Genomic DNA, 27,876 nt, shown 5'->3' with positions numbered 1-27,876 from the left:
ATCACTCCCTCAAATCGTTTGGACAAAATATTTTATTTTATACAGCTATGTTCAAATGTATTCTTCATACTATAAAATAATGCCACGGAATTCTAAGTAAATCTTCTCTGCTAAATGAACTAGGGTAGCCCACAACCATTTGACATAGCCAGATCAGGACCATAGCCAGATGACAACTCAGAGTATGTTTTTCTGTTCTTCTGAAATAGACTACATTTTCATATCATGTTCCTTTAGACCTGTCTAAAATAAATAACAGATTTATTGTGATGGTGTAGGTTATATTACATGGATTTATTATACTTTTTAAAATGTAGATGTTCCAAAGGTCTGTATCAGTGGCTTGTAGGCTATGCATGGAAGCCAATAGATGCTAAATGGGTTTATGTTAATTACGGTCAATTACCGTGAGATCGGCAGGTATTTGCTTGACAAGCACCGGTTGACAAAATGTCATGACCGCCACAGCCTTCGTATGACTCTTAACATTGATGACGATAGAATCTGATGGTCTTGCAGGAAGATACTTATGTCCCTGTGCTGGTCCACTCCAGACGGATCACATTGCTGGCTTTAGAAGCTCATTGATTAGAGATGGTCCACTCCAGATGGATCACATCGCTGGCTTTAGAAGCTCATTGATTAGAGATGGTCCACTCCAGACGGATCACATCGCTGGCTTTAGAAGCTCATTGATTAGAGATGGTCCACTCCAGATGGATCACATCGCTTTAGAAGCTCATTGATTAGAGATGGTCCACTCCAGACGGATCACATCGCTGGCTTTAGAAGCTCATTGATTAGAGATGGTCCACTCCAGACAGATCACATCGCTTTAGAAGCTCATTGATTAGAGATGGTCCACTCCAGACAGATCACATCGCTTTAGAAGCTCATTGATTAGAGATGGTCCACTCCAGACAGATCACATCGCTTTAGAAGCTCATTGATTAGAGATGGTCCACTCCAGATGGATCACATCGCTTTAGAAGCTCATTGATTAGAGATGGTCCACTCCAGACAGATCACATCACTGGCTTTAGAAGCTCATTGATTAGAGATGGTCCACTCCAGACGGATCACATCGCTGGCTTTAGAAGCTCATTGATTAGAGATGGTCCACTCCAGATGGATCATATCGCTTTAGAAGCTCATTGATTAGAGATGGTCCACTCCAGACGGATCACATCGCTTTAGAAGCTCATTGATTAGAGATGGTCCACTCCAGACGGATCACATTGCTGGCTTTAGAAGCTCATTGATTAGAGATGGTCCACTCCAGACTGATCACATCACTGGCTTTAGAAGCTCATTGATTAGAGATGGTCCACTCCAGACAGATCACATCACTGGCTTTAGAAGCTCATTGATTAGAGATGGTCCACTCCAGATGGATCACATCGCTTTAGAAGCTCATTGATTAGAGATGGTCCACTCCAGACAGATCACATCGCTTTAGAAGCTCATTGATTAGAGATGGTCCACTCCAGACAGATCACATTGCTGGCTTTAGAAGCTCATTGATTAGAGATGGTCCACTCCAGACAGATCACATCACTGGCTTTAGAAGCTCATTGATTAGAGATGGTCCATTCCAGACAGATCACATCACTGGCTTTAGAAGCTCATTGATTAGAGATGGTCCACTCCAGACAGATCACATTGCTGGCTTTAGAAGCTCATTGATTAGAGATGGTCCACTCCAGACAGATCACATCGCTTTAGAAGCTCATTGATTAGAGATGGTCCACTCCAGACAGATCACATCGCTTTAGAAGCTCATTGATTAGAGATGGTCCACTCCAGACAGATCACATCACTGGCTTTAGAAGCTCATTGATTAGAGATGGTTCCAGACAGATCACATCACTGGCTTTAGAAGCTCATTGATTAGAGATGGTCCACTCCAGACAGATCACATCACTGGCATTGATTAGAGATTTAGAAGCTCATTGATTAGAGATGGTCCACTCCAGACAGATCACATCGCTGGCTTTAGAAGCTCATTGATTAGAGATGGTCCATTCCAGATTGATCACATCACTGGCTTTAGAAGCTCATTGATTAGAGATGGTCCACTCCAGACAGATCACATCGCTGGCTTTAGAAGCTCATTGATTAGAGATGGTCCACTCCAGACAGATCACATCACTGGCTTTAGAAGCTCATTGATTAGAGATGGTCCACTCCAGATGGATCACATCGCTGGCTTTAGAAGCTCATTGATTAGAGATGGTCCACTCCAGACGGATCACATCGCTGGCTTTAGAAGCTCATTGATTAGAGATGGTCCACTCCAGACGGATCACATGGCTGGCTTTAGAAGCTCATTGATTAGAGATGGTCCACTCCAGATAGCACGTTTATGTCTAGTCTTGCGGTTGTTGCCACCAAAAGTGAGTTCCACATCAACACGGGTGCCTTCCAACCGAACATTCTAATATCCATCATTCTATTAAAGTTGCTCTTTTCAATTGGGATATCATCATATTCCAGTGTAATTGTGGTCTTATGAAAGAATCAGACATCGAATGTGTTTCAAATCAACACTGATGCTCTAATCAACCAAACATTCTAAAATTAAACATTCTTCAACTTCAACTTTGGTTCCCCCTTCAAATTGGTGGTGTGTTTAATAGCCTGATACACACACCTCACTAATACATTGTTTGTTAGACTACTCTGCCCATAGTGGGTGAAAACGTGCTTTGGGGATGACTTTTCACTTCCTTATGTTATACAATACATTTTACCAAGACAAATGGGACTCTTCATGTTCTGAATGGTTCAGTGGGGTCTTTCTCCAACATATCATTAACATTATACCCAAAAAGTCAGATTTCGGAACCTAATACATCCGATAATAAACACCAGGCTCTGTCGCTCTGAGTGGTGCTGCGTTATCGCCAACATTTTTGAGGATTTTACATTTAGTGGCCATCATCTTCCAAGTTGTTTCCACTGGTTGCAAAAAAAAAAAAAAGCTTGGGGTAGGCTCAGTGCTCCGTTGACATTTCACAGAGATATGCTTGTTTTTGTGAGAAGTATTCGAAAAAGAAACTTCACAGTAACTTGAACAGCATATATGAAAATACTACAGTGAACAAAAATATAAACTCGACATGCAACAATTTCAAAGATTTTACTGAGTTACAGTTCAAAAGGAAATCAGTCAATTGAAGTACATTAATTAGGCCATAATCTAATGATTTCACATGACTGGGAATACAGATATGCATCTGTTAGTCACAGTTACCTTAAAAAAAGGTAGGGGTGTGGATCAGAAAACCAGTCAGTATCAGGTGTGACCACCATTTGCCTCATGCAGTTCAACACTTCTCCTTCGCATAGAGTTGATCAGGCTGCTGATTGTGACCTATGGAATGTTGTCCCACTCCTCTTCAATGGTTGTGCTAAGTTGCTGGATATTGGTGGGAACTGGAACACACTGTCGTACACGTCTATCCAGAGCATCCCAAACAGGCTCAATGGGGGACATGTCTGGGCTATTTCTGTGTACAGATCCTTGTGACATGGGACTGTGCATTATCATGCTGAAACATCAGGTGATGGTGGTGGATGAATGGCACGACAATGGGCCTCAGGATCTCTTCATGGTATCTCTGTGCATTCAAATTGCAGAAATGCAATTGTGTTCGTTGTCTGTTGCTTATGCAACACATATCATAACCCCACCGCCACCATGGGGCACTCTGTTCACAACGTTGACATCAGCAAACTAGGATTCATCCATGAAGAGCACACTTCTCCAGCATGCCAGTGGCCATCGGAGGTGAGTATTTGTCTACTGAAGTCGGTTACAATGCTGAACTGCAGTTAGGTTAAGACTGGACGAACAACGAGCATGCATAGAAGCTTCCCTAAGACAATTTCTGACCATTTTTGCAGAAATGATTCAGTTGTGCAAACCCACAGATTCATCAGCTGTTCAGGTGGCTGGTCTCAGATGATCCCACAGGTGAAGAAGCAGGATGTGGAGGTCCTGGGCTGGTGTGGTTACCTGTGGTCTGTGGATATGGAGGTCCTGGGCTGGTGTGGTTACCTGTGGTCTGTGGATGTGGAGGTCCTAGGCTGGTGTGGTTACCTGTGGTCTGTGGATGTGAAGGTCCTGGGCTGGTGTGGTTACCTGTGGTCTGTGGATGTGGAGGTCCTGGGCTGGTGTGGTTACCTGTGGTCTGTGGATGTGGAGGTCCTGGGCTGGTGTGGTTACCTGTGGTCTGTGGATGTGGAGGTCCTGGGCTGGTGTGGTTACCTGTGGTCTGTGGATGTGGAGGTCCTGGGCTGGTGGGGTTACCTGTGGTCTGTGGATGTGGAGGTCCTGGGCTGGTGTGGTTACCTGTGGTCTGTGGATGTGGAGGTCCTGGGCTGGTGTGGTTACCTGTGGTCTGTGGATGTGGAGGTCCTGGGCTGGTGTGGTTACCTGTGGTCTGCGCTTGTGATGCCGGTTGGACGTACTGCAAAATTCTCTACAACGATGTTGGAGGTGGCTTATCATAGAGAAATTAACATTAAATTATCTGGCAACAGCTCTGGTGGACATTCCTGCAGTCAGCCTGTCAATTGCACTCTCCCTCAAAATTTGAGACATCTGTGGCATGGTGTTGTGTGATAAAACTGTACATTTTAGAGTGGCCTTTTATTGTTCCCAGCACAAGATCAGCTTCTTGATATGCCACACCTGTCTGGTGGAAGGATTATCTTGGCAAAGGAGACATTATCATGAAAAAAACTACTAAAATGACAGTGAAAATAACAGTAGCAAGGCTACTTATGATCTGAGGACCCCATGACAAATCGTTTCAGTCTCATGAGGGGGAATAGGTTTTGTCGTGCCCTCTTCACGACTGTCTTGGTGTGTTTGGACTATTCTAGTTCATTGGTGATGTGGACACCAAGGAACTTGAAGCTCTCACAGGAGTGATGGTTCATGATAATGGGCCTCTGTACGCCTATGTAGATGTTCCATTAAAAATCTGACATTTCCAGCTACAATAGTCTACACTGTATTTCTGATCTGTTTTTTTTTTTTTTAATGGACAAAAAGGGTGTTTTTCTTTCAAAAACAAGGACATTTCTAAGTGACCCCAAACTTTTGAATGGTAGTGTACATATTTTTGACATAGAAGTTTACATAATGGTTATGGCTCTAGATGAAAAGCTGTTTCAGGTATTTGAAAAATTAACATTTCGCTTACCACCCCCCCGGCCATCCTCCCTCACTTTGTGCCCCCTCAGGTTTTGGGGTGAATGACGCCCTTGGTGGCCAGTTTCTGCTCTGCTTGCTTGTACAACTCAGAGAAAGAGCACAACACGTACTAACAGCAGCGGCCAAACAGCCTACCCAACTGTTCTGAGGCGTCAGGATCGTTCTGAAGCACACACATGCACACATTCTTTTCACATAAAAGGCACTTTTCTTCTACCTTTTGCAGCATGTGTGTGAGTCTCTGTCACTGTCATCTATCTCTGTGTTCTGTCTCCTTCAGGATTGAAGACCTACCTGATCTCAGGGAGGAAGGTGGAGCCGTGCTACTGTAGCTGTTCCCAGCTGGGCCTGGTTGGCCTGGAGCCTGGGGGACACCGCTGTCCCACATCCCATGCCCACACCCCAGATGGAGCCCCCAGAGCCCCCTCAGCCTGTGGCCTACCCCAGAGAGGGGCTCCCGACAGGGCCAAGGTGAGGACATGGTATTCTGCAGGGTAAAGGGGAGATGGGGGACAGGTGTGTGCTCATTCCCTCTTTGGTGGTTTTCTACTGTGTAACTTGGATAGACATATTCTTTGGTTGTAATAGCATACTGTACTTTGACTTCATTTAGAAAATGGTCATAGTGTAACAAATGTTCAGCTCAGTAGACATGTCTTCAGAACATAATTGTAGGGCCGTGTGTTTTGAGCAGTATGTGACATGAGATCCTATCCTGTATTTTAAGCCTTTTCCAGAAATTAAAATTACGCCAAAAATATAAGGAATTGTTTGAGGATGGTGTTGGACCATTTGACCTAAAAAGTTAATCAAAGTTTAAATGAAGGTTAAAATCCAAGCATGTTACATAATTGCACAAAACACAGGCCCTAACTTAACAAGATATCTACAGTTGAAGTCGGAAGTTTACATCTTTATCTTTATTTACACCTTATACATTTAAACTCAGTTTTTCACAATTCCTGACATTTAATCCTAGTAAAAATGCCCTGTCTTAGGTCAGTTAGGATCATCACTTTATTTTAAGAATGTGAAATGTATAGTAGAGAGAAGGATTTATTTCAGCTTTTATTTCTTTCATCCCATTCCCAGTGGGTCAGAAGTTTACATACACTCAATTAGTATTTGGTAGCATTGCCTTTAAATTGTTTAACTTGGGTCAAATGTTTCGGGTAGCCTTCCACAAGCTTCTCACAATAAGTTGGGTGAATTATGGCCCATTCCTCCTGACTGAGCTGGTGTAACTGAGTCAGGTTTGTAGGACTCCTTGCTCGCACACGCTTTTTCAGTTCTGCCCACAAATCTTCTATAGGATTGAGGTCAGGGCTTTGTGATGGCCACTCCACTACCTTGACTGTGTTGTCCTTAAGCCATTTTGCCACAACTTTGGAAGTATGTTTGGGGTCATTGTCCATTTGGAAGACCAATTTGCGACCAAGCTTTAACTTCCTGACTGATGTCTTGAGATGTTGCTTCAATATATCCACATAATTTTCCCTCGTCATGATGCCATCTATTTTGTGAAGTGCGCCAGTCCCTCCTGCAGCAAAGCACCCCCACAACATGATGCTGCCACCCAGGTGCTTCACGGTTGGGATGGTGATCTTCGGTATGCAAGCCTCTCCCTTTTTCCTCCAAACATAACGATGGTCATTATGGCCAAACAGTTCTATTTTTGTTTCATCAGACCAGAGGATATTTCTCCAAAAAGTATGATCTTTGTCCCCCATGTGCAGTTGCAAACCGTAGTCTGGCTTTATTATGGCGGTTTTGGAGCCGTGGCTTCTTCGTTGCTGAGTGGCCTTTCAGGTTATGTCAATATAGGACTCGTTTTACTGTGGATATAGATACTTTTGTACCTGTTTCCTCTAGCATCTTCACAAGGTCCTTTGCTGTTGTTCTGGGATTGATTTGCACTTTTCACATCAAAAAGTACGTTCATCTCTAGGAGACAGAACGCGTCTCCTTCCTGAGTGGTATGACGGCTGTGTGGTCCCATGGTGTTTATACTTGCGTACTATTGTTTGTACAGATGAACGTGGTACCTTCAGGCATTTGGAAATTGCTCCCATGGATGAACCAGACTTGTGGAGGTTTACAATTTTTTTTCTGAGGTCTTGGCTTTTTTCTTTTGATTTTCCCATGATGTCGAGCAAAGAGGCACTGAGTTTGAAGGTAGGCCTTGAAATACATCCACAGGTACACCTCCAATTGACTCAATGATGTCAATTAGCCTATCAGAAGCTTCTAAAGCCATGACATAATTTTCTGGAATTTTCCAAGCTGTTTAAAGGCACAGTCAACTTAGTGTATGTGAACTTCTGTCCCACTGGAATTGTGATACAGTGAATTATAAGTAAAATAATCTGTCTGTAAACAATTGTTGGAAAAATGTCTTGTGTCATGCTCAAAGTAGATGTCCTAACTGACCAAAACTGTAGTTTGTTAACAAGACATTTTTGAAGTGGTTGAAAAACAAGTTTTAATGACTCCAACCTAAGTGTATGTAAATTTACGACCCTTGCTTATCCACAACGCATATAATGTAATATTCACCAACAGAGACAATTCTCTACTCTCTTACTGTTAATTGATAAGTGTAGGAGTGTTGACCTAGGATCAGGTCACCCCTGTCGATATAGTCTTATTCATTATGATCTAAAAGGCAAACCTGATCCTAGATCAGGAAGCCTACTCTGAATACGGCCCATGTTGACATTAGTATAAATCTGTTTTGGTCCCTATGGTGAGTTTAGTGTCATGATGGAATAATGAGGCTCCATATAGAGACAAGATACAGTACGTTCAGAAAGTATTCAGACCCCTTGATGTTGTCCACATTTTGTTACGTCACAGCCTTATTCTAAAATGGATTAAATAAAGCATGTTCCTCATCAATCTACATACAATACCCCACAATGACATCACAATACCCCATAATGACATCACAATACCCCACAATGACAAAGTGAAAACAGGTTTTTAGAATTTTCTGCAAATGTATTAAAAAGGGAAAACTGATTGCATTTACGTAAATATTCAGGCCTTTTGCTATGAGACTCAAAATTGAGCTCAGTTGCATCCATTTTCCATTGATCATCCTTGAGATGTTTCTACAACACAGGAGTCCACCTGTGGTAAATTGAATTGATTGGACATGATTTGGAGAGGCACACACCTGTGTATATAAAGTCCCACAGTTGACAGTGCATGTCAGAGCAAAAAGCAAGACATGAGGTCGAAGGAATTGTCCGTAGAGCTTCGAGACAGGATTGTGTTGAGGCACAGCCTCCAAAACATTTCTGCAGCATTGAAGGTCCCCAAGAACACAGTGGCCTCCATCATTTTTAAATGGAAGAAGTTTGGAACCACCAAGACTCTTTCTAGAGCTGGCCGCCCAACCAAACAATTGGAGGAGAACGGCCTTGGTCAGGGAAGTGACCAATAACCCTATGGTCTCTCTGACAGAGCTCCAGAGTTCCACTGTGGAGATGAGAGAACCTTCCAGAAGGACAACCATCTCTGCAGCACTCCACCAATCAGGCCTTTATGGTAGAGTGGCCAGACGGAAGCCACTCCTCAGTAAAAAGCACATGACAGCCCGCTTGGAGTTTGCCAAAAGGCACCTAAAGGACTCTCAGACCATGAGAAACAAGATTCTCTGGTCTGATAAAATCAAGATTGAACTCTTTGGCCTGAATGCCAAGCGTCACGTCTGGAGGAAACCTGGCACCATCCCTATGGTGAAGCATAGTGGCAGCATCATGCTGTGGAGATGTTTTTCAGTGGCAGGGACTGGGAGACTAGTCACAATCGAGGGAATGATGAACGGAGCATTATACAGAGAGATCCTTGATGAAAACCTGCTCCAGAACACTCAGGACCTCAGACTGGGTCGAAGGTTCACCATCCAACAGCACAACGACACTAAGCACACAGCCAAGACACTGCAGGAGTGGGATCTGCTCTCCATCCAACCTGATAGAGCTGGAGAGGATCTGCAGAGAATAATGGGAGAAACTCCCCAAATACAAGCTGAGCTTGTAGCGTCACACCCAAGAAGACTCGAGGCTGTAATCACTGCTAAAGGTGCTTTAGTTAAGTACTAAATAAAGGGTCTGAATACTTATGTTAATGTGACATATTCTATGTGTAGATTGATGAGGGAAAAAAACAATTGAATTAATTTTATAATAAGGCTGGAACATAACAAAATGTGGGAAATGTCAAGGGGTCTGAATACTTTCTGACTGTACCGTATATTTACTCTGCTGCTACACCTATATCCAGTATTCACTACTCTCCTCAGTCATACAGTACGCACACAGACTTGCTTTATAGATACCAATTAGCCCCCACAGTTCCACTGTAATCCTCCCGTACCACCACTACATCTGCCAGCGCTGGTCGTGGGGGTCTTAGGGAAAAGCAGATGAGAAGTGAAGAGGGGATAGGAGTTTGGCAGGGGGGTCTTAGGGAAAGGCAGATGAGAAGTGAAGAGGGGAGAGGAGACGAACTGCTGTGTCCTTGGCATTACATGAGGTAACACACTTCATTGGCTCTCTCTCTCTCTCACACACACACACACACACACACACACACACACACGCACTTCACTGGTACAAACCCTCACTTCATTGGCTCTCTCTCTCTCACACACACACACACACACACACACACACACACACACACACACACACACACACACCCTTCACTGGTACAAACCCTCACTTCATTGGCTCTCTCTCACACACACACACACACACACACACACACACACACACTTCACTGGTACAAACCCTCACTTCATTGGCTCTCTCTCACACACACACACACACACACACACACACACACACACTTCATTGGTACAAACCCTCACTTCATTGGCTCTCTCTCACACACACACACACACACACACTTCACTGGTACAAACCCTCACTTCATTGGCTCTCTCTCTCACACTCACACACACATACACACTTCACTAGGTTTAATGACGCCTCTTTGAAGCCGTGTCCTTTCTGTGGGCTTCTCATCCCTCTCAAACACTCACTTGTCCTCGGAGCCTGACTTGGCTGAGTGTGTGTGTGTGTTTTTCTCTGTGTATCAGGCTGTGTGTGTCGCCTGAAAGTGAGCCAGTGTTCACAGTACTGTCTGCCTGTCTGTTTTAAGTCTGTAGGTGTATGGGTGCGCACGTATACGCATGTGTGTCTGCATCACGATGTTACCAAGTACCTTGAACAATCCTTTCAGGGCCAGTGCCTAATCATCAGATGAGTGTATATCTGTCTCTGTCCATTCCTTCAGCCTTCCCCAGCCTCTTCTATGTCATCCCTATCTCCACCTCTATCACCATGGCCCTGTCTCTCATCCCTCTCTCCACTTCTCCTCCTCTATCGCCATGTCTCTCATCCCTCTCTCCACCTCTCCTTCTCTATCACCCTTTCTCTCATCCCTCTCTCCACCTCCTCTATCACCCTGTCTCTCATCCATCTCTCCACCTCTCCTATCACTGGCGTTGTCTCTCATCCCTCTCTCCACCTCTCCTCCTCTCACCTGGGCCCTGTCTCTCATCCCTTTATCCACCTCTCCTCCTCTCACCCGGGCCCTGTCTCTCATCCCTTTATCCACCTCTCCTCCTCTATCACCCTGTCTCTCATCCCTCTCTCCACTTCTCCTCCTCTCACCCGGGTTCTGTCTCTCATCCCTCTCTCCACCTCTCCTATCACTGGCGTTGTCTCTCATCCCTCTCTCCACCTCTCCTCCTCTATCACCCTGTCTCTCATCCATCTCTCCTCCTCTCACCCGGGCCCTGTCTCTCATCCCTCTCTCCACCTCTCCTCCTCTATCACCCTGTCTCTCATCCCTCTCTCCACCTCTCCTCATCCTGGCCCTGTCTCTCTATAGGGCTGCTATTGTGGTTGGTGTTGTATCCATTGAATCTGATTGTGTATCATTGTGATTCTAATTAGTGGTAAAATGCTGAAGTGCTGAGTTCGTGCTCTCTCTCTCACTCTCACTTGCTCGATCTCTCTCTTCCTCTCTCTCTCAATGGGTCCATTTATCATAATATTTTCTCTCTCTCTCTCTCTCTCTCTCTCTCTCTCTCTCTCTCTCTCTCTCAAACAGTTTTTCTCATTCATTATTTCAATTTTTCTCCTCCCTCCCTCTACTCAACTCTCTTTATTCCTCTCCGTTATCTCTTCACCCTCAATTGACTCATTCTTTACCTCTCTCCATTCCTCTCTCTACCCCTACCTCTATCCCCCCTCTCTCCCTCCCTTCCTCTTTCTCTCTAGCTTTCTCGCTTTCCACCCCCCCTCAAATTAAAATTGGAATAGAATAAGCAAAAAAGTGTTATATATTTTAGATTTGAGATTCTTCAAAGTAGCCCCCCTTTGCATTGATGACACTTTGCATTCTCTCAACCAGCTTCACCTGGAATGCTTTTCCTACAGTATTGAAGGAGTTCCCACATATGCTAAGCACTTGTTGGTTGATTTTCCTTCACTCTGCGGTTCAACTCATCCCAAACCATCTCAGTTGGGTTGAGATCGGGTGATCGTGGAGGCCAGGTCATTTGATGCAGCAACCCCTCAGTCTCATTCTTGGTCAAATAGCCCTTACACAGCCTGGAGGTGTGTTGGGTTATTGTCCTGTTGAAAAACAAATGATAGTCCCACTAAGCGCAAACCAGATGGGATGATGTATCGCTGCAGAATGCTGTGGTAGCCATGCTGGTTAAGCACCATTACACCTCCTCCTCCATGCTTCACGGTGGGAACCACACATTCGGAGATCATCTGTTCACCTGCTCTGCATCTCACAAAGACACAGAGGTTGGAACCAAAAACCAAAGGACAGATTTCCACCGGCCTAATGTCCATTGTTCGTGTTTCTTAGCCCAAGCAAGTCTCTTCTTCTTATTGGTGTCCTAGTGGTTAGTGCGTTGGGCCAGTAACCGAAAGGTTGCTGGATCGAATCCTGAGTTGACAAGGTTGTTCTTCCCCTGAACAAGGCAGTTAACCCACTGTTCCCTGGTAGGCCATCACTGTCAATACGAATTTGTTCTTAACTGACATGATTTAAGACATGAAGGTCAGTCAATGTGGAAGATTTCAAGAACTTTGAAAGTTTCTTCAAGTGCAGTTACAAAAACCATCAAGCGCTATGATGAAACTGGCTCTCATGAGGACCGCCACAGGAAATGAAGACCCAGAGTTACTTCTGCTGCAGGGGATAAGTTCATTAGCATTACCCGCCTCAGAAATGGCTTATTTGAGCTGTTCTTGCCATAGTACAGTCTTGTTCTTTTACCAAATAGGGGTATCTTCTGTATACCACCTTGTCACAACACAACTGATTGGCTCAAATGCATTAAGAAGGAAATTAATTCCACTAATTCATTAACCAAGCACACCTGTTAATTGAAATGCATTCCAGGTGACTACCTCATGAAGCTGGTTGAGAGAATGTCAACAGTGTGCAAAGCTGTCATCAAGGCAAAGTGTGGCTACTTTGAAGAATCTCAAATCTAAAATATATTTTGATTTGTTAAACACTTTTTGCTTACTACATGATTCCATATGTGTTATTTCATAGTTTTGATGTCTTTATTAATATTCTACAATGTAGAACATAGTAAAAAAATAAAGAAAAACCCTTGAATGAGTAGGTGTGTCTTTTGACTGGTACTGTATATATATATATATATAAACTCAGCAAAAAAAGAAACGTCCGCTCACTGACAACAACTTAACGTGTAAATATTTGTATGACCATAACAAGATTCAACAACTGAGACATAAACTGAACAAGTTCCACAGACATGTGACTAACAGAAATTGAATAATGTGTCCCTGAACAAAGGGGGGGGGGGTCAAATCAAAAGTAACAGTCAGTATCTGGGGTGGCCACCAGCTGCATTAAATACTGCAGTTCACCTCCTCCTCATGGACTGCACCAGATTTGCCAGTTCTTGCTGTGAGATGTTACCCCACTCTTCCACCAAGGCACCTGCAAGTTCCCGGACATTTCTGGGGGGGAATGGTCCTAGCCCTCACCCTCCGATCCAACAGGTCCCAGACCTGCTCAGTGGGATTGAGATACGGGCTCTTTGCTCGCCATGGCAGAACACTGACATTCCTGTCTTGCAGGAAATAACGCACAGAACGATCAGTATGGCTGGTGGCATTGTCATGCTGGAGGGACATGTCAGGATGAGCCTGCAGGAAGGGTACCACATGAGGGAGGAGGATGTCTTCCGTGTAATGCACAGCGTTGCGATTGCCTGCAATGACAACAAGCTCAGTCCGATGATGCTGTGACACACCGCCCCAGACCATGACGGACCCTCCACCTCCAAATCGATCCCGCTCCAGAGTACAGGCCTCGGTGTAACACTCATTCCTTCAACGATAAACGCAAATCCGACCATCACCCCTGGTGAGACAAAACCGCGACTCTTCAGAGAATAGCACTTTTTGCCAGTCCTGTCTGGTTCAGCGACGGTGGGTTGGTGCCCATAGGCTACGTTGTTGCCGGTGATGTCTGGTGAGGACCTGCCTTACAACAGGCCTACAAGCACTCAGTCCAGCCTCTCTCAGCCTATTGCAGACAGTCTGAGCCCTGATGGAGGGATTGTACATTCCTGGTGTAACTCTGGCAGTTGTTGTTGCCACCCTGTACCTGTCCCGCAGGTGTGATGTTCAGCTGTACCGATCCTGTGCAGGTTTTTTTTTTAGAGTAAGAAAGACCTCTTTAGTGTCCTAAGTTTTCATAACTGTGACCTTAAATGCCTACTGTCTGTAAGCTGTTAGTGTCTTAACAACCGTTCCACAGGTGCCTGTTCATTAATTGTTTATGGTTCATTGAACAAGCATGGGAAACAGTGTTTAAACCCTTTACAATGAAGATCTGTGAAGTTATTTGTATTTTTACAAATGATCTTTGAAAGACAGGGTCCTGGAAAAGGGACGTTTCTTGTTTTGCTGACTTTATATATATCATTGTTAGTAAGGATTGTGCTTTGTTGAGTTTGAACCAAATGTGGGTGTTACCCTTTTTGATCTGCTTTAGTGAAAGGTCCGTTTATACCATATGATCAATCCTCCCGAGTCACTACCCTGTTTTATGTCTTCATGTTTGAATGATGGAAGTAACATTTCCCTATAGCCTGGAGGACATTGAGTATCTATGACACCATGTTTCTAGAATAATTATTATGTCAAGACTTTGCTATCTTTAAGAATATCTGGGTTTGTGGTTTTAAGACCTAAGCTAGAAGAGTACAAGCCCTGGATATAAATACTTATTTAACAGTGAACATATGTTTGCATGTTTGTGAATTAAGAATAATAAAACTGTTTTGTGTTTGCGTGCGTGCGTGTGTGGTTGATGCACCCAATCAATACTTAGGCTAAGCACACTAACCACACACAACACAAGAGTGAATGTGTAAACTACAGTATGAGAATTTGTCAATACTAAGATTGAAGAAACTGTAAATGATATAAATAGACAAATACCTCTCCTTCTCTCCAGTCTCATTGTCTCTCCTGCAGTGCGGCTGTAGTTCCAAAGGAGGATCAGGTTCTGGAGAAGGGCACGGTGCAGAACGGTTGCCATGACGATCACACGACCAATAGCAGCAAGGTTTGCCTCACTTTACCTCACTCTAGTAAATGTTTGACCTTTGAACCTGGCCGTAACCTTTACTCATCCCAACCTGACTGCACTTAAATCCAACCCCAGTTCATAAAACCAGGCTTAGTGTTCATCATATTGTATTTCTGAAGTATTTATATCGCCATACTATACATGATGGAATGACGTGAACCTAGCCAAACGGAAATGTCTGATTCATTTGGCTTCACTAACTAAGTCACTAATCACTCTTATCCAAGACCTCAGGTCTAACACTTCTCACTCTTCTCTTTCTGTTTCAGCACGCACGCACGCACGCACACACACACACACACACACACACACACACACACACACACAGCTTCTCACTAGCCTCTCTCCTCTCAACTCCCCCAGGACACCTCATCTCTCAAATGTCCCTCCCAGGCCCCCTTAGGCTGCAGCCCTAAGGCCCTGAACGGTCTGCTGAGCCCCAGGCTGGAGGAGCCCCTGACCAACAGCCAGACGTCCCTGTGTGAGATGCTCCAGGAGAAGGAGAAGAAGTGGGGTGGAGGGGCCATGGGGATGGACCACTCTGCTCTCATCCCCCTGCGCTCCAAGAACTTCAGAGAGAGGAGCGACGCTCACTTTGTGGATGTTATCAAAGAGGACAGGTGAGGGGATGGATGGATGGATGTTACACAAACTGATCTGGAACCAGGCTTGATGGCTGTGGTGGAGCTTTTTGGGGAGTTGGCAGGACAGCACTAATAGATCTGAGACCAGGCTAAGGGAATCAAAGGATAAGATTCTGAATGCTGAAGGCAGAACTGTTATGTAAAGAAGCAGACCCACACGTATCTTTCAGGTGGTATCAATGTCTGTTTTGGTACAGTGTGTCTATTTACAATGTGCTTTATAGAACTAGTCTTACAGAGATTCCCTTCCTTTCCCTAAAATCCACAGTTTTATAGAAATATGGGTTGGAGGATCTGGATTTCCTGCTTATTCCCCCTGATTCCCCCTGACAACTGGGATAAAGAAATATATATATATACACTGCTCAAAAAAATAAAGGGAACACTTAAACAACACAATGTAACTCCAAGTCAATCACACTTCTGTGAAATCAAACTGTCCACTTAGGAAGCAACACTGATTGACAATAAATTTAACATGCTGTTGTGCAAATGGAATAGACAATAGGTGGAAATTATAGGCAATTAGCAAGACACCCCCAATAAAGGAGTGGTTCTTGCAGGTGGTGACCACAGACCACTTCTCAGTTCATATGCTTCCTGGCTGATGTTTTGGTCACTTTTGAATGCTGGCGGTGCTTTCACTCTAGTGGTAGCATGAGATTGAGTCTACAACCCACACAAGTGGCTCAGGTAGTGCAGCTCATCCAGGATGGAACATCAATGCGAGCTGTGGCAAGAAGGTTTGCTGTGTCTGTCAACGTAGTGTCCAGAGCATGGAGGCGCTACCAGGAGACAGGCCAGTACATCAGGAGACGTGGAGGAGTCCGTAGGAGGGCAACAACCCAGCAGCAGGACCGCTACCTCCGCCTTTGTGCAAGGAGGAGCAGGAGGAGCACTGCCAGAGCCCTGCAAAATGACCTCCAGCAGGCCACAAATGTGCATGTGTCTGCTCAAACGGTCAGAAACAGACTCCATGAGGGTGGTATGAGGGCCCGACGTCCACAGGTGGGGGTTGTGCTTACAGCCCAACACCGTGCAGGACGTTTGGCATTTGCCAGAGAACACCAAGATTGGCAAATTCGCCACTGGCGCCCTGTGCTCTTCACAGATGAAAGCAGGTTCACACTGAGCACATGTGACAGATGTGACAGAGTCTGGAGACGCCGTGGAGAACGTTCTGCTGCCTGCAACATCCTCCAGCATGACCGGTTTGGTGGTGGGTCAGTCATGGTGTGGGGTGGCATTTCTTTGGGGGGCCACACAGCCCTCAATGTGCTCGCCAGAGGTAGCCTGACTGCCATTAGGTACCGAGATGAGATCCACAGACCCCTTGTGAGACCATATGCTGGTGCGGTTGGCCCTGGGTTCCTCCTAATGCAAGACAATGCTAGACCTCATGTGGCTGGAGTGTGTCAGCAGTTCCTGCAAGAAGAAGGCATTGATGCCATGGACTGGCCCGCCCGTTCCCCAGACCTGAATCCAATTGAGCACATCTGGGACATCATGTCTCGCTCCATCCACCAACGCCACGTTGCACCAGACTGTCCAGGAGTTGGTGGATGCTTTAGTCCAGGTCTGGGAGGAGATCCCTCAGGAGACCATCCGCCACCTCATCAGGAGCATGCCCATGCATTTTAGGGAGGTCATACAGGCACGTGGAGGCCACACACACTACTGAGCCTGATTTTGACTTGTTTTAAGGACATTACATCAAAGTTGGATCAGCCTGTAGTGTGGTTTTCCACTTTAATTTTGAGTGTGACTCCAAATCCAGACTTCCATGGGTTGATAAATTTGATTTCCATTGATCATTTTTGTGTGATTTTGTTGTCAGCACATTCAACTATGTAAAGAAAAAAGTATTTAATAAGAATATTTCATTCATTCAGATCTAGGATGTGTTATTTTAGTGTTCCCTTTATTTTTTTGAACAGTGTATATAATCTTTTTTTAATGTTTTGAGAAAGTTACTGGAATTTTGCCATTTTGTTTGTAGTGATCCTTACGCTTCTGCCCACTGAATAAGCCCCTGGGTCATGTTCATTCGGCACCAAATGGAAGAAAACATACATGATATAGTTGATGGACTATCTGGACTTGTCCAGTAAGAAAAGCTCATTTTCATTTTCCATTGCAAAATGTTTGGTGCCTTATGAACACGGACGGCCCTGGTGGTATGATAGGTTGGTGTAACTCTCTCCCCGACAAGTCTGTCTTCTCTATACTGACTGACATCTGTTGATCTGCCCATCTCCCAGTCTGATGAAGGACTACTTTTTCAAGCCTCCCATCAACAAGCTGAGCCACACCTTCCTGGACAGAACCCTGGAGTCTGCCTACAGGACCAGCTACCAGGAAGAGGTGTGTATCCCTCCATGTCTGTTACTCTGTCTCTCTGTCTGTCTGTCTCTATCTGTATTCCTCTTATCTGTCTTTCTGATGTCCCACTTCCTCTCTGTCTACTAGACTACACCTGGTCTGTCTTTCCTTGTCTGTCCCTCTGTCTCCCTATCCGTTTCACCCTGCCTGTCTAGCTCTTTCTCTCTCTGTGTGTGTGTGTGTGTGTGTGTGTGTGTGTGTGTGTGTGTGTGTGCTCTGAGTAACCTGTAAGCACTGCACTATGTATGGCCTGTCAGGACTGCGGCAAAGACAGGGAAATCACTGCAGGACATCGATAGGAATGTCCTCTTAGCTTGTGATGCCCTCTGCTGGTACATTGGGGGAACTGCATGTTCAACTTCACGTCTGGATAATGTTTTGTTCAGTTTCATACTTATTACTTAATCACAATGAGACAATTTTATTAATGTTTTGTTAAGACTTCCATTCTTCATGCTTCTCTATTCTCTCCCACAACCTTTGCTCACTCTCTTTTACCCTTTCCAAACCCTCTCGCTCTTTATCTCTTTACACTCTACAACCGGACCCAGGAACCATTCATTGCTATTGTTTGTAGTGATCCTTATGCTTCTGCCCACTGAATAAGCCCCTGGGTCATATTCAACAGCGGCTAACGCTGTGCTGCTCTCAGCCTTGTGTGTCTTTGTGTGTGTATGAGGTTGGCTATTGTGACAGCAAATCAATCCATTTCTGTTGAAAAATGACAAAGTATCTATTCCCTCCCGTCCCCAGGTGGAGACCCAGGCAGCGGTACAGACCTTTGCCAGTCCTACCTTCAGCTCTTTCCTGGACATGGTCCTGTGTTGCTCAGTGTTCCTGGCCCTCTCCCTGGCCTGCCTCCTCCGGCCCCTGCTCTCCCTCCCTGGGGCCCCTCTGCCTGCCCCGGCCCTCGCCCTGGTTGCCGTGGCCACCCTGCTGGAGGCCCTGGCGCTGGTGCTGTCTATACGGTAAGATGGTTGAGGGAGAGAAGGAGAGGTGGAGAGATGGGGAGGAGGAGGAAAAAGGGGGAAGAAGTTGGGAGGGATGGAAGGAGGAGGGAGAAGAGGGGAAAGGGGGTGGGGGAGGGATATGAGGAGTGGGTTGGAACTGGGGAGGAGAGGAAGAGGGGGAAAGAGGGTGGGGAGAGGGATATGAGGAGTGGGTTGGAACTGGGGAGGAGAGGAAGAGGGGAAAGGGGGTGGGGAGAGGGATATGAGGAGTGGGTTGGAACTGGGGAGGAGAGGAAGAGGGGAAAGGGGGTGGGGAGAGGGATATGAGGAGTGGGTTGGAACTGGGGAGGAGAGGAAGAGGGGAAAGGGGGTGGGGAGAGGGATATGAGGAGTGGGTTGGAACTGGGGAGGAGAGGAATAGGGGGATGGTAAAGGAAGGGAGAGAACTAAGTGAGGGGAAGTTTGAAGATGGGGAAAAGGGGAGGCCATTAGCCTGTTTTCAATGGGGTTGGATTGCTGTACATGTACTGTCTATCAGCCCTCTCTGAGCAAACCTTCTCTCCCAGGATGGCCTTCTACCTGGACAGCGTGATGAGCTGCACTAGAACCCTGCTGAGGGCCATCTCTGGCTGGGTCCCCCGTCACCTGATAGGGGCCGTGCTGGTGTCCCTGCCCGCTGTGTCCGTCTTCTCACACGTCACCTGTGACATGCACCTCTCCATACAGGTGAGTGTCTTCTGTTCATTTGCCCTGGTCATTTCCTCCAGAGTTTGCTAATGCTAACGATGGTTCCTTCCTGTGTCTCTATCTGTGTCTCCCAGTTCACCATGCTCACCTGCTGTGCAGTGATCATTGCCATCATCCAGTACTGTAACTTCTGCCAGCTGAGCTGCTGGATGCGCTCGGCCATGGCCACGGTGGTGGGACTGGTGCTGTTCGCCCTGCTCTTCAGCCCGCCCTGCAGGTCAGACACGTTACAATGGATTCTATTTTTTAACACATTTATGGCCCTTTTTTGTTGGTCGGAAAGGACCTTAAAGGGGCATCTGCAGTTCAAACAATAACAACACGTGACTCCCTGTCACTGTTTTGATAAACAACTGAGGAACGGAGCTGGAGAAATGTAACCACCCTCAAATTTGTATATTACCCATTTAATCCACTACCAATGCACTCACTGAAGTTCGATAGGATATTGTATACAATATTACCACAATGTCATAATTTAGTATGACTTTTCCTTTGTGCTGACACTGTGTGTAATTTAATTTGTCGTGGACTCGATTAATCTCATCCGACCGTGTCTCGTGTTTTTGTCTCCTCTGTCTTCCAGTTCTGCCAACAGTATGTTATTTTGGTGAGTAGAATGAAGTTATCCATACAACTAAGATTATAAATATATCTCTCACTCCACCTTTCCTTAACTCCTTCCTTCCCTCTCTCTTTTTCTCCATCCCTCCTTCCTTCCTTCTCTCCCTCCCTGCCTACATTTCTCTCCATCTCCACCTCCCTACCTCATTCTTCAACTCTCCATCCCGCCCTTCTCTCCTTCCTTGTTTCTCCACCCTCTCTCTTTCCCCTTCTCTCTCCACCTCTCCCTCCCTTTCTCTCTCCTCCAGGTCTGGCGACGCCACCAACAACAGTAACCGCAGCAGTGTTGTACATGGTCAGCCTGAGCCCGCCGCTGACCCCGTGCCCCGCCTCCAGGACCTGCTGGGCCCCGAGGTGGGAGTGGCCTTCTTCCTGCTCCTCCTGCTCGTCTGGTTCCTCAACCGCGAGTTCGAGGTCAGCTACCGCCTCCATTACCACGGCAACGTGGAGGCCGACCAGCACCGCATCAAGATCCAGAACATGAGGGACCAAGCCGATTGGTTGCTTAGGAACATCATCCCCATCCACGTGGCAGAGCAGCTCAAAGTGACTCAGAGTTACTCCAAAAACCATGGTAATGTTGGCGTGATTTTTGCCAGTATCGTTAACTTTAGCGAGTTCTACGAGGAGAGTTACGAGGGCGGCAAGGAGTGCTACCGCGTGCTCAACGAGCTCATCGGTGACTTCGACGAACTGCTTCGCGAGCCGCCCTTCAACAACATCGAGAAGATCAAGACCATTGGTGCCACGTACATGGCGGCGGCTGGGCTGAACGCGCAGCAGTGCGCCGAGACGCCGCACCCTCACGGCCACCTGCGGGCGCTGTTTGACTTCGCACTGGAGATGATGCGCGTGGTGGACGACTTCAACAAGAACATGCTGGGCTTCAAGTTCAAGTTGCGCATTGGTTTCAACCACGGTCCTTTGACTGCAGGGGTGATTGGCACCACTAAGCTGCTCTACGACATCTGGGGCGACACTGTGAACATCGCCAGCCGCATGGACACTACGGGCGTGGAGTGCCGCGTGCAGGTGAGCGAGGAGAGCTACTGCGCCCTCAGTGCCATGGACTACAACTTCGACTACCGCGGCACAGTCAACGTCAAGGGCAAAGGTCAAATGAAGACCTTTCTGTTCCCCAAGAGTGCGGACAGCGGCGCCCCCGTGCCTCAGTACCTGCTCTCCGTCTCGCCAGAGATCCGGGTGCAGGTGGACGGGAGTATCGGGCGCTCGCCAACAGATGAGCTCTCTAATATGGTGCCTAGCTCCATCTCTGGTGTACCCAGTACCACCAGTCCCTCGCTCAGCTCTGGGGTGTCCACGGGTCTGCTGCGGCTTGAGAGGGGGGTGGTGGAGGCTGGAGATAGGCCAGACAGTCGGCAACAATACTACTGTAGCCCTACTACTACAGAGACCATCGCAGCCAGACGCTCCTCCTCATCATCCTACGTTGGTCTAGCCTCCCTGCCTATCACAAGTCAAGCTGGAGCTACTTTGAAAGTCAAACAACCAAATCTGTCCATCACTAATAAAGATGAAACTCCTTCAACCAGCGTCCAACAACCAAATCTGCCCACCACTAGTCTAGCTGGAGCTCTTTTGACAGTCCAACAACCAAGTCTACCTATCAATAATAAAGGTGAAACTCCTTCAACCAACGTCCAACAACCAAATCTGCCCACCACTAGTCTAGCTGGAGCTCTTTTGACAGTCCAACAACCAAGTCTACCTATCAATAATAAAGGTGAAACTCCTTCAACCAACGTCCAACAACCAAATCTGCCCACCACTAGTCTAGCTGGAGCTCCTACAACAAACGTCCTCCAACAACCAAAACCTGTGGTGCCTGCCTCCCTCCAGTCTCTCTCCCCTCAGAATGCCACAGCAACTGAGTCACGGAAGGAGGTGGAAAAAGAGAAAGAGGAGCAGGACGATGATGACATTATTGGCGAGCTAACGAAACTCTAAGACTGTTATGTCTGCGATAGTTTTTTGCATTAGCCTTCAGCCCTTTAAGCACGGCCTTTCTTGCATTCCTGCCAGTTGAAGCTTATTATGGAACAGTCATATGTGACGAGAAGGCATACAGGAGGGAGCACCTAAATGGCAGACTGTAAGAAAACAGTTTCTTGCTCCTCTGTTGTCAATTCCTCTCCAGGTTCGTGCTCATTAGGACACACCTTTGTTAATCTTTTTGCAACTGTATGCGAAAATGAGCGTTTCTTATTGAACAAGTTCAGATACTACGTCTGTTTTCTTCCCGTTCATGCCCACTGAACACGACCGATGTATCTGGTGGCCACAGTAAGAGTGAATAAGAAGATAGGGAAAGTACGATGGGCGCTATTACTTAACTTATGTTGCTATAGAAACCCAGCCTCCTATGATCTACTTGATTCTCACTAACATCTTTAGTCTTTTTTTGTTAATGTATGTTTTTGGATTTTTTTTTCTCGCCTTTGTTTTTTAATGTCTTGATTAAGTGCCTTTAGCACAAAATAATGTGTAGAACAAGCTGGTCTGGACGAGGAACGAAGAAGAAGCATAAAGGGGAAAGAACGCTGGGAAAGACTTCTACACTACCAAACTGTGAACCTTATGTACATTTTAAGGCAAAAGCTTGGTTTCTGTCAGTTTGTTATAGTTGTCTTTGGTCTGTGTAGCTATGAAATTGCTTGTATTACTGTAGGTAAGGAGTTTACAAGAATCGGAGCAATAAGAAATGCCACAGTGAAGAGTGAATGATGGGTTACAAAGGGAAGCAAGATGGAGTCGTCTTTTCACAGTGAATCACTTTAAATTGTCTAAGAAAAGCACAGGCCTCGCCTCGCACAATGCTCTCAGACAAACCCACAACAATATCTAGAACATCAGTCGGAAGGCTTGACTGTGTGCTTGTGTCTGTGCGCTACACTACAGTAATAACTGCCATCCACGGCCTCATGCGGAGAGGTGGCTGTAAGTTGTCATTCTGCAACTGATGAAACCGTGGGGAGAAGGTGGGGAGTGTGATTAAGACATAATGAAATCCCTCTGGCTGATGTGGTATCTTTTCTCCTGGCCCTGGTTAAAAGTAAGGACCTCTGTCTTACTAGCCTCAAGCCGTCAACTAGACCTTGGTAATAGTAATTAGGGCTGAATCCTAACTCCCACTTAAGTCTGTTTTAAGTCAAAGTCTCCAATTGACATCAATGCATGACTAAGTGAAAATGTTTAAGTTAGGACTTGACCCTAACTCTTTAACATATCACTAATTAGCTTCAGCTGCACATTAGCTTTGCAAGTCTATAAAGCTAACTTTTAGCACCACAGGTTGGTTCATGTGCCATAACCTCTTCCTAGTCTTTTACAGGAATGCAATCTGTTGTTAGGCTACCGTTGTTGAGGTTTGAAGCGCACCCCTCTAGGTAGGCCTCCTAATAGGTAGTTGCTATTGAACGTGCTGGTTTGCTTACAATACACTTAACAATCTGCTCAAATTGTTACATGTGCATCATGTACATATCATGTGGAATAGGCAAGAGCACAAACAGATCTGGGACCAGGCTAGTAGTCTCTTGTGACGGACCTGAGTTAAGATGTTGAGTGATCCAGTTTAACGGAATGGTAGATTGGTATATTGACCTTCAAATAGGACTTGATCTGCTATCGCCACGCCCCCCTCTGTTACTCTACCGTCCGGCTATTTAGAAATACATGCAAGGGGGAATGCACCCGATTCCTCTTGTTACAGCATTCCTGCCTAATTAGATCCTGGATAATAAGGGACGTTTCTAACATGTGTCATGTAAACAACATATACAAATAAACATGTAAAGTGTGCATGTTCAGTGCTACATATTTTCCTATTGGTTTTGTGTGGTTTGTTTTGTTGAAGTTGAGATCTTGTTGTTTTCTTTTTATATATATACATGTACTGTATGCATTGTTTTATCAGAACCTTTCTTGAGATAATTGAGTATGGTGAACTGTACAGTGCATATCCTCCAACTGCAAGTCTAATCATCCCTGTCACTTTCTCTCTGTTTTAGTAAAAGGGCTTGGGTGCTCGGGGGAAATAACAAAACAAGTAATGGTACTACTAGGTTTCCATCCAATTGGCGACACATTTTCTTGTGAATATTCTAAAATCTACATGAAGAAAATCTGCGTATTTTTCCACCAGTGGTGTGTTTCCACCAAACGGACTTGTTGAGGATAAAAATCAGTGCAGGATGACAAAGTGCACACAAAATATACTTTTTCACTTAAGTTTTCACGTACCAAATAAAAATCTAAAGTTCAGTGTGTTTCCATTGCATTTTCAACTCTACCAATAGTTTTGTTATAAAAAAAAAACTGTTGGGTAAAATAGCAAATTTGCCTACTCTGGTCTTGGTACATGCGCTCTAACCAACAGCTCACAGATACAGTGCGGATAGGCTCGTCTACGTAATGAGATTATTATGGATAAGAGCGAGAAAATTTGTATTTTTCAAATGGCAATCAAGTGTCGATCAACATGTCACCAGAATCAGACCCTGGAGATTTATTGGAAAGGAGCATCAAGATCACTGTGCACTTTCATCACCCTGTGAAGTTCTTCATAAGTTAGGCCTATTTCATCTGTAGCCTAATAAACTGCTTATCATCGCGTAACTCAAGGTTTACTTCGATATGATTATTATATGAATATTTACCTTTAAAGGCGTTTCCACTGCCATTTCTCGCATAATTAATAAAAAAAATGACCAACACCGAAAGATCCCACCCCGTCAAACAAACAAATGATCTTTTGGCATTTATAAAATTGTACCTAAACTTCCTGTTTCCATCACAGATGTCGTGATTTAAAAAAATTATACGGTATGACCTTACTCACATAAAAACTGGGGATGGAAACGTCTTATATTATTTGTGACCTCAGACATACTTTGAAACCTCAAAGGTACAATATAAAAGCGTTCTGAATTAGGAGAATAACTTGGGAAGTAAATGTTCAAAGTAAAAGACCCCAAAGCAACATGTTTTAGTTTAGTAAAGATGGAGATACTCAGGATATCCCAGCAATCATTTGGGTTTTAAGTGCATCTTTCAACTTTCAGTACTTAAGTTTCTCTTTTGTAGTGCCATAATTGGTTTTACTACAGGTTCCTTGTGTGTACTGCAAGAGTTTGCTAGTAGTGCCTTTTCAGTCATAGGAAAATCCTCTCTAAATCAACTCTGATATCATTTAATTAAGATTGCCATGTTTTGTTTCTCAAACTTCCTTGAATACACCTTTTTGTTGCTTTTTGACATGTGTACATATTTTTCTCATCCAAGTTCTTTAAAATGTTTATATGAATTTGACATGTGCCTTTTCTACTTCATAACCTGCTGAGCAATTGTTTCCAACATTTAGTATCACTGATATGAGTATGAAACTCAATATTGCAGTTCATTGTCACTTTTTGGTACACAGCTGCCACTTATTTGTTCTGATGTGGATTTAAAAACAGGGAATAACAAAAATGTAGTTTTGCTTTTTTTGACTGGATATTGTTGTACTGTGTAGAATTGCTTGAATGGGGTTAGGCCCATTTTAAGTGCATTAATCTACAAACGGGATTGTTTTCAAATTGTTAAATGTATTCTTGCCGATTATGAGCGTGCAACCCTTGTTGTAACCTACCCAAATTGCATTGATTACAATAAAGGGAAACAATCAGTTTAAATCATAAACATCACACAGTGTTATGTTGCTAAATGTCCCAAGGAAGGGGAATCTGCATAATTGAGGTCTGGACACATGAAAGGAAGATAAAACCCAGATATTAGCTACAGCTTATCTTATTGCTTTTGAGAAACTCTGCTTATCAACCTATGGATTCCTGATGTTTTATCGTGTTGATGCTGGATAAGTAGCGTTCTTTAGAAAGCGAAGGGAAATAAATAGTTTAATTTAAGGCTAACTCTTATAGAGTTGTTGGAGCTCAAATCTTGAGCCCAATTCAGTCTGAACCGTACTGTGATGATGGCTCTATTTTCATTTCACACTGCAACTGTGGTGAATGTGTTACTGAACCAGCTCAGTTCAGCTCGGTTGGGCTCAGTAGTGTGAAAAAGGAATTGTGTTCCCTACTTCAAAAAAAGCTTAGGGTTTTTTGTTGTACTAACTTGCCTTCCTGCAAAAAGGACTTCATGAATTGACAATGGGATGGAAACGTTGTGAACTAACAGAATGGCACATTGGGACTAGTTTTGATGCCTAATAGAGATGTCATTGATTTAATGTATGTTTGGCCTTATTTCCCCCTCTTTAATTTGCCCGGTCTTGTCGTGCACATTGATGCCGGGTTGTTTCTATACTCACTAGTACGATATGTATGCGGTATGTATACATTTTGCACAAAGCACTCACTCTGTATGTACATATGCATTTTATATTTTGTATTATTTATACAGGTGCCATTGTTGAAGGGTTGAGGAATACATGGAAGGTTAGATAAACGTTAGATCACTGTTACAATTACATCCAAATGTCATGTTTGCCTGCATGTATAGTATGTGTGTGTACCTACACTGTACCTGTATGATTGTGGGAGAGGGATGCTCTAACTTACCCCAGTAGGCCTAGGATTGTGTGCTGCCTGAACTTGTCCATTTCTTTCCACCTCAGTATGTCAAAGTCAATTTACATTTGAGTAATTTAGCAGACACTCTGATCCAGAGCATACATTTTTTCCCATACTGGTCCCCCATGGGAATCGAACACACAACTTGCCATTGCAAGCACCATGCTCTACCAACTGAGCCACATGGGACACTGACAAGGACCTATAAGGACATTTTTCCTGCCACCACTACTTCTATATAGGCCTAGGCGACAGGATCTCTCCATGCTAAGGGATCCCATGGTATTCCCCCATGAGTAGCCTGGTCGGTCTCAGATTGGTTTATGCTGTTGGCAGCTCCTATGGTCAATGTAACAACAAACAATGACCGTAGGAGTTGACGAGACAGTGCAAACAGATCTGGGACCAGGCTACATCATCAACACCCTGCAAGGTAAAATCACACTGCTAGATTTCTGTTCATGTTTTCAGACCCTGTTTCATATAGGCCTACTGATAGTTGTGGCTGGTAGATATTTGGCCTCCCTTCCACTGTATTTTATATAGCCTATAGCACGCTGCATTTTTGGAGGGGTCTGCAAATGAAGGTAAAAAAAGATGAATAAAGTGATTTTTTTTCCTGAGATTTGTTTGGATGGTTCTGTTTGCATTGCTTGATATTTACCCATTATTACAACTTTTGATGATGCATTTACAATTGACATGTAAACTTCTGTTGCTTGGCTCCTTAAATTGATACAAATGTAGTTGACTATATGAATGGACAAGGGTGAAGTGCCCCAAAATGGTCTTATGAGGGTTGGTGACTTGTTGACGCATAATACACAATGTATATGGGGGGCTGCACAATAACTGCTCACTTGTACATTGTTCTGTAACACTTTAGGTTAGAAAGTGCTTTGACAGCTACTTAATTTTTTGGGTTATTCCACCCCTAGAGGCTTGTTGATGTACGTCCACATGACGCACGGCAGGGCATAGGTTTGCGTAGGGCGTGATTGCACAGCCCCTCCCCCCCACAGTCGAGC

The 27,876-nt window shown here is 44.9% G+C and overlaps 1 protein-coding gene across 2 annotated transcripts in view; it reads left to right on the top strand.

The window, feature by feature from the left end:
- Nucleotides 1–27,471, top strand: part of LOC115118227 (adenylate cyclase type 9-like) — a 102,177-nt gene extending 74,706 nt beyond the window's left edge. The window contains exons 2-10 of one of the 2 annotated variants that reach the window (XM_065010586.1): nucleotides 5,508–5,698; nucleotides 14,771–14,881; nucleotides 15,269–15,525; nucleotides 17,811–17,913; nucleotides 18,685–18,899; nucleotides 19,448–19,607; nucleotides 19,703–19,845; nucleotides 20,215–20,238; nucleotides 20,501–27,471. In XM_065010586.1, coding sequence (XP_064866658.1) covers nucleotides 5,508–5,698; nucleotides 14,771–14,881; nucleotides 15,269–15,525; nucleotides 17,811–17,913; nucleotides 18,685–18,899; nucleotides 19,448–19,607; nucleotides 19,703–19,845; nucleotides 20,215–20,238; nucleotides 20,501–22,220 — 2,924 coding nt within the window. In that variant the 3' untranslated portion in view covers nucleotides 22,221–27,471. The remainder of the gene's footprint in view (nucleotides 1–5,507; nucleotides 5,699–14,770; nucleotides 14,882–15,268; nucleotides 15,526–17,810; nucleotides 17,914–18,684; nucleotides 18,900–19,447; nucleotides 19,608–19,702; nucleotides 19,846–20,214; nucleotides 20,239–20,500) is intronic. The other variant, XM_065010587.1, reaches the window with a different exon arrangement.
- The last annotated feature ends 405 nt before the right edge of the window (nucleotides 27,472–27,876 follow it).

The sequence above is a fragment of the Oncorhynchus nerka genome, linkage group LG26 (assembly GCF_034236695.1).
Source record: "Oncorhynchus nerka isolate Pitt River linkage group LG26, Oner_Uvic_2.0, whole genome shotgun sequence".
NCBI lineage: Eukaryota > Metazoa > Chordata > Actinopteri > Salmoniformes > Salmonidae > Oncorhynchus > Oncorhynchus nerka.
The sequence above is the reverse complement of the archived record's forward strand: the minus strand, read 5'-3'. Positions and strand labels throughout refer to the sequence as shown.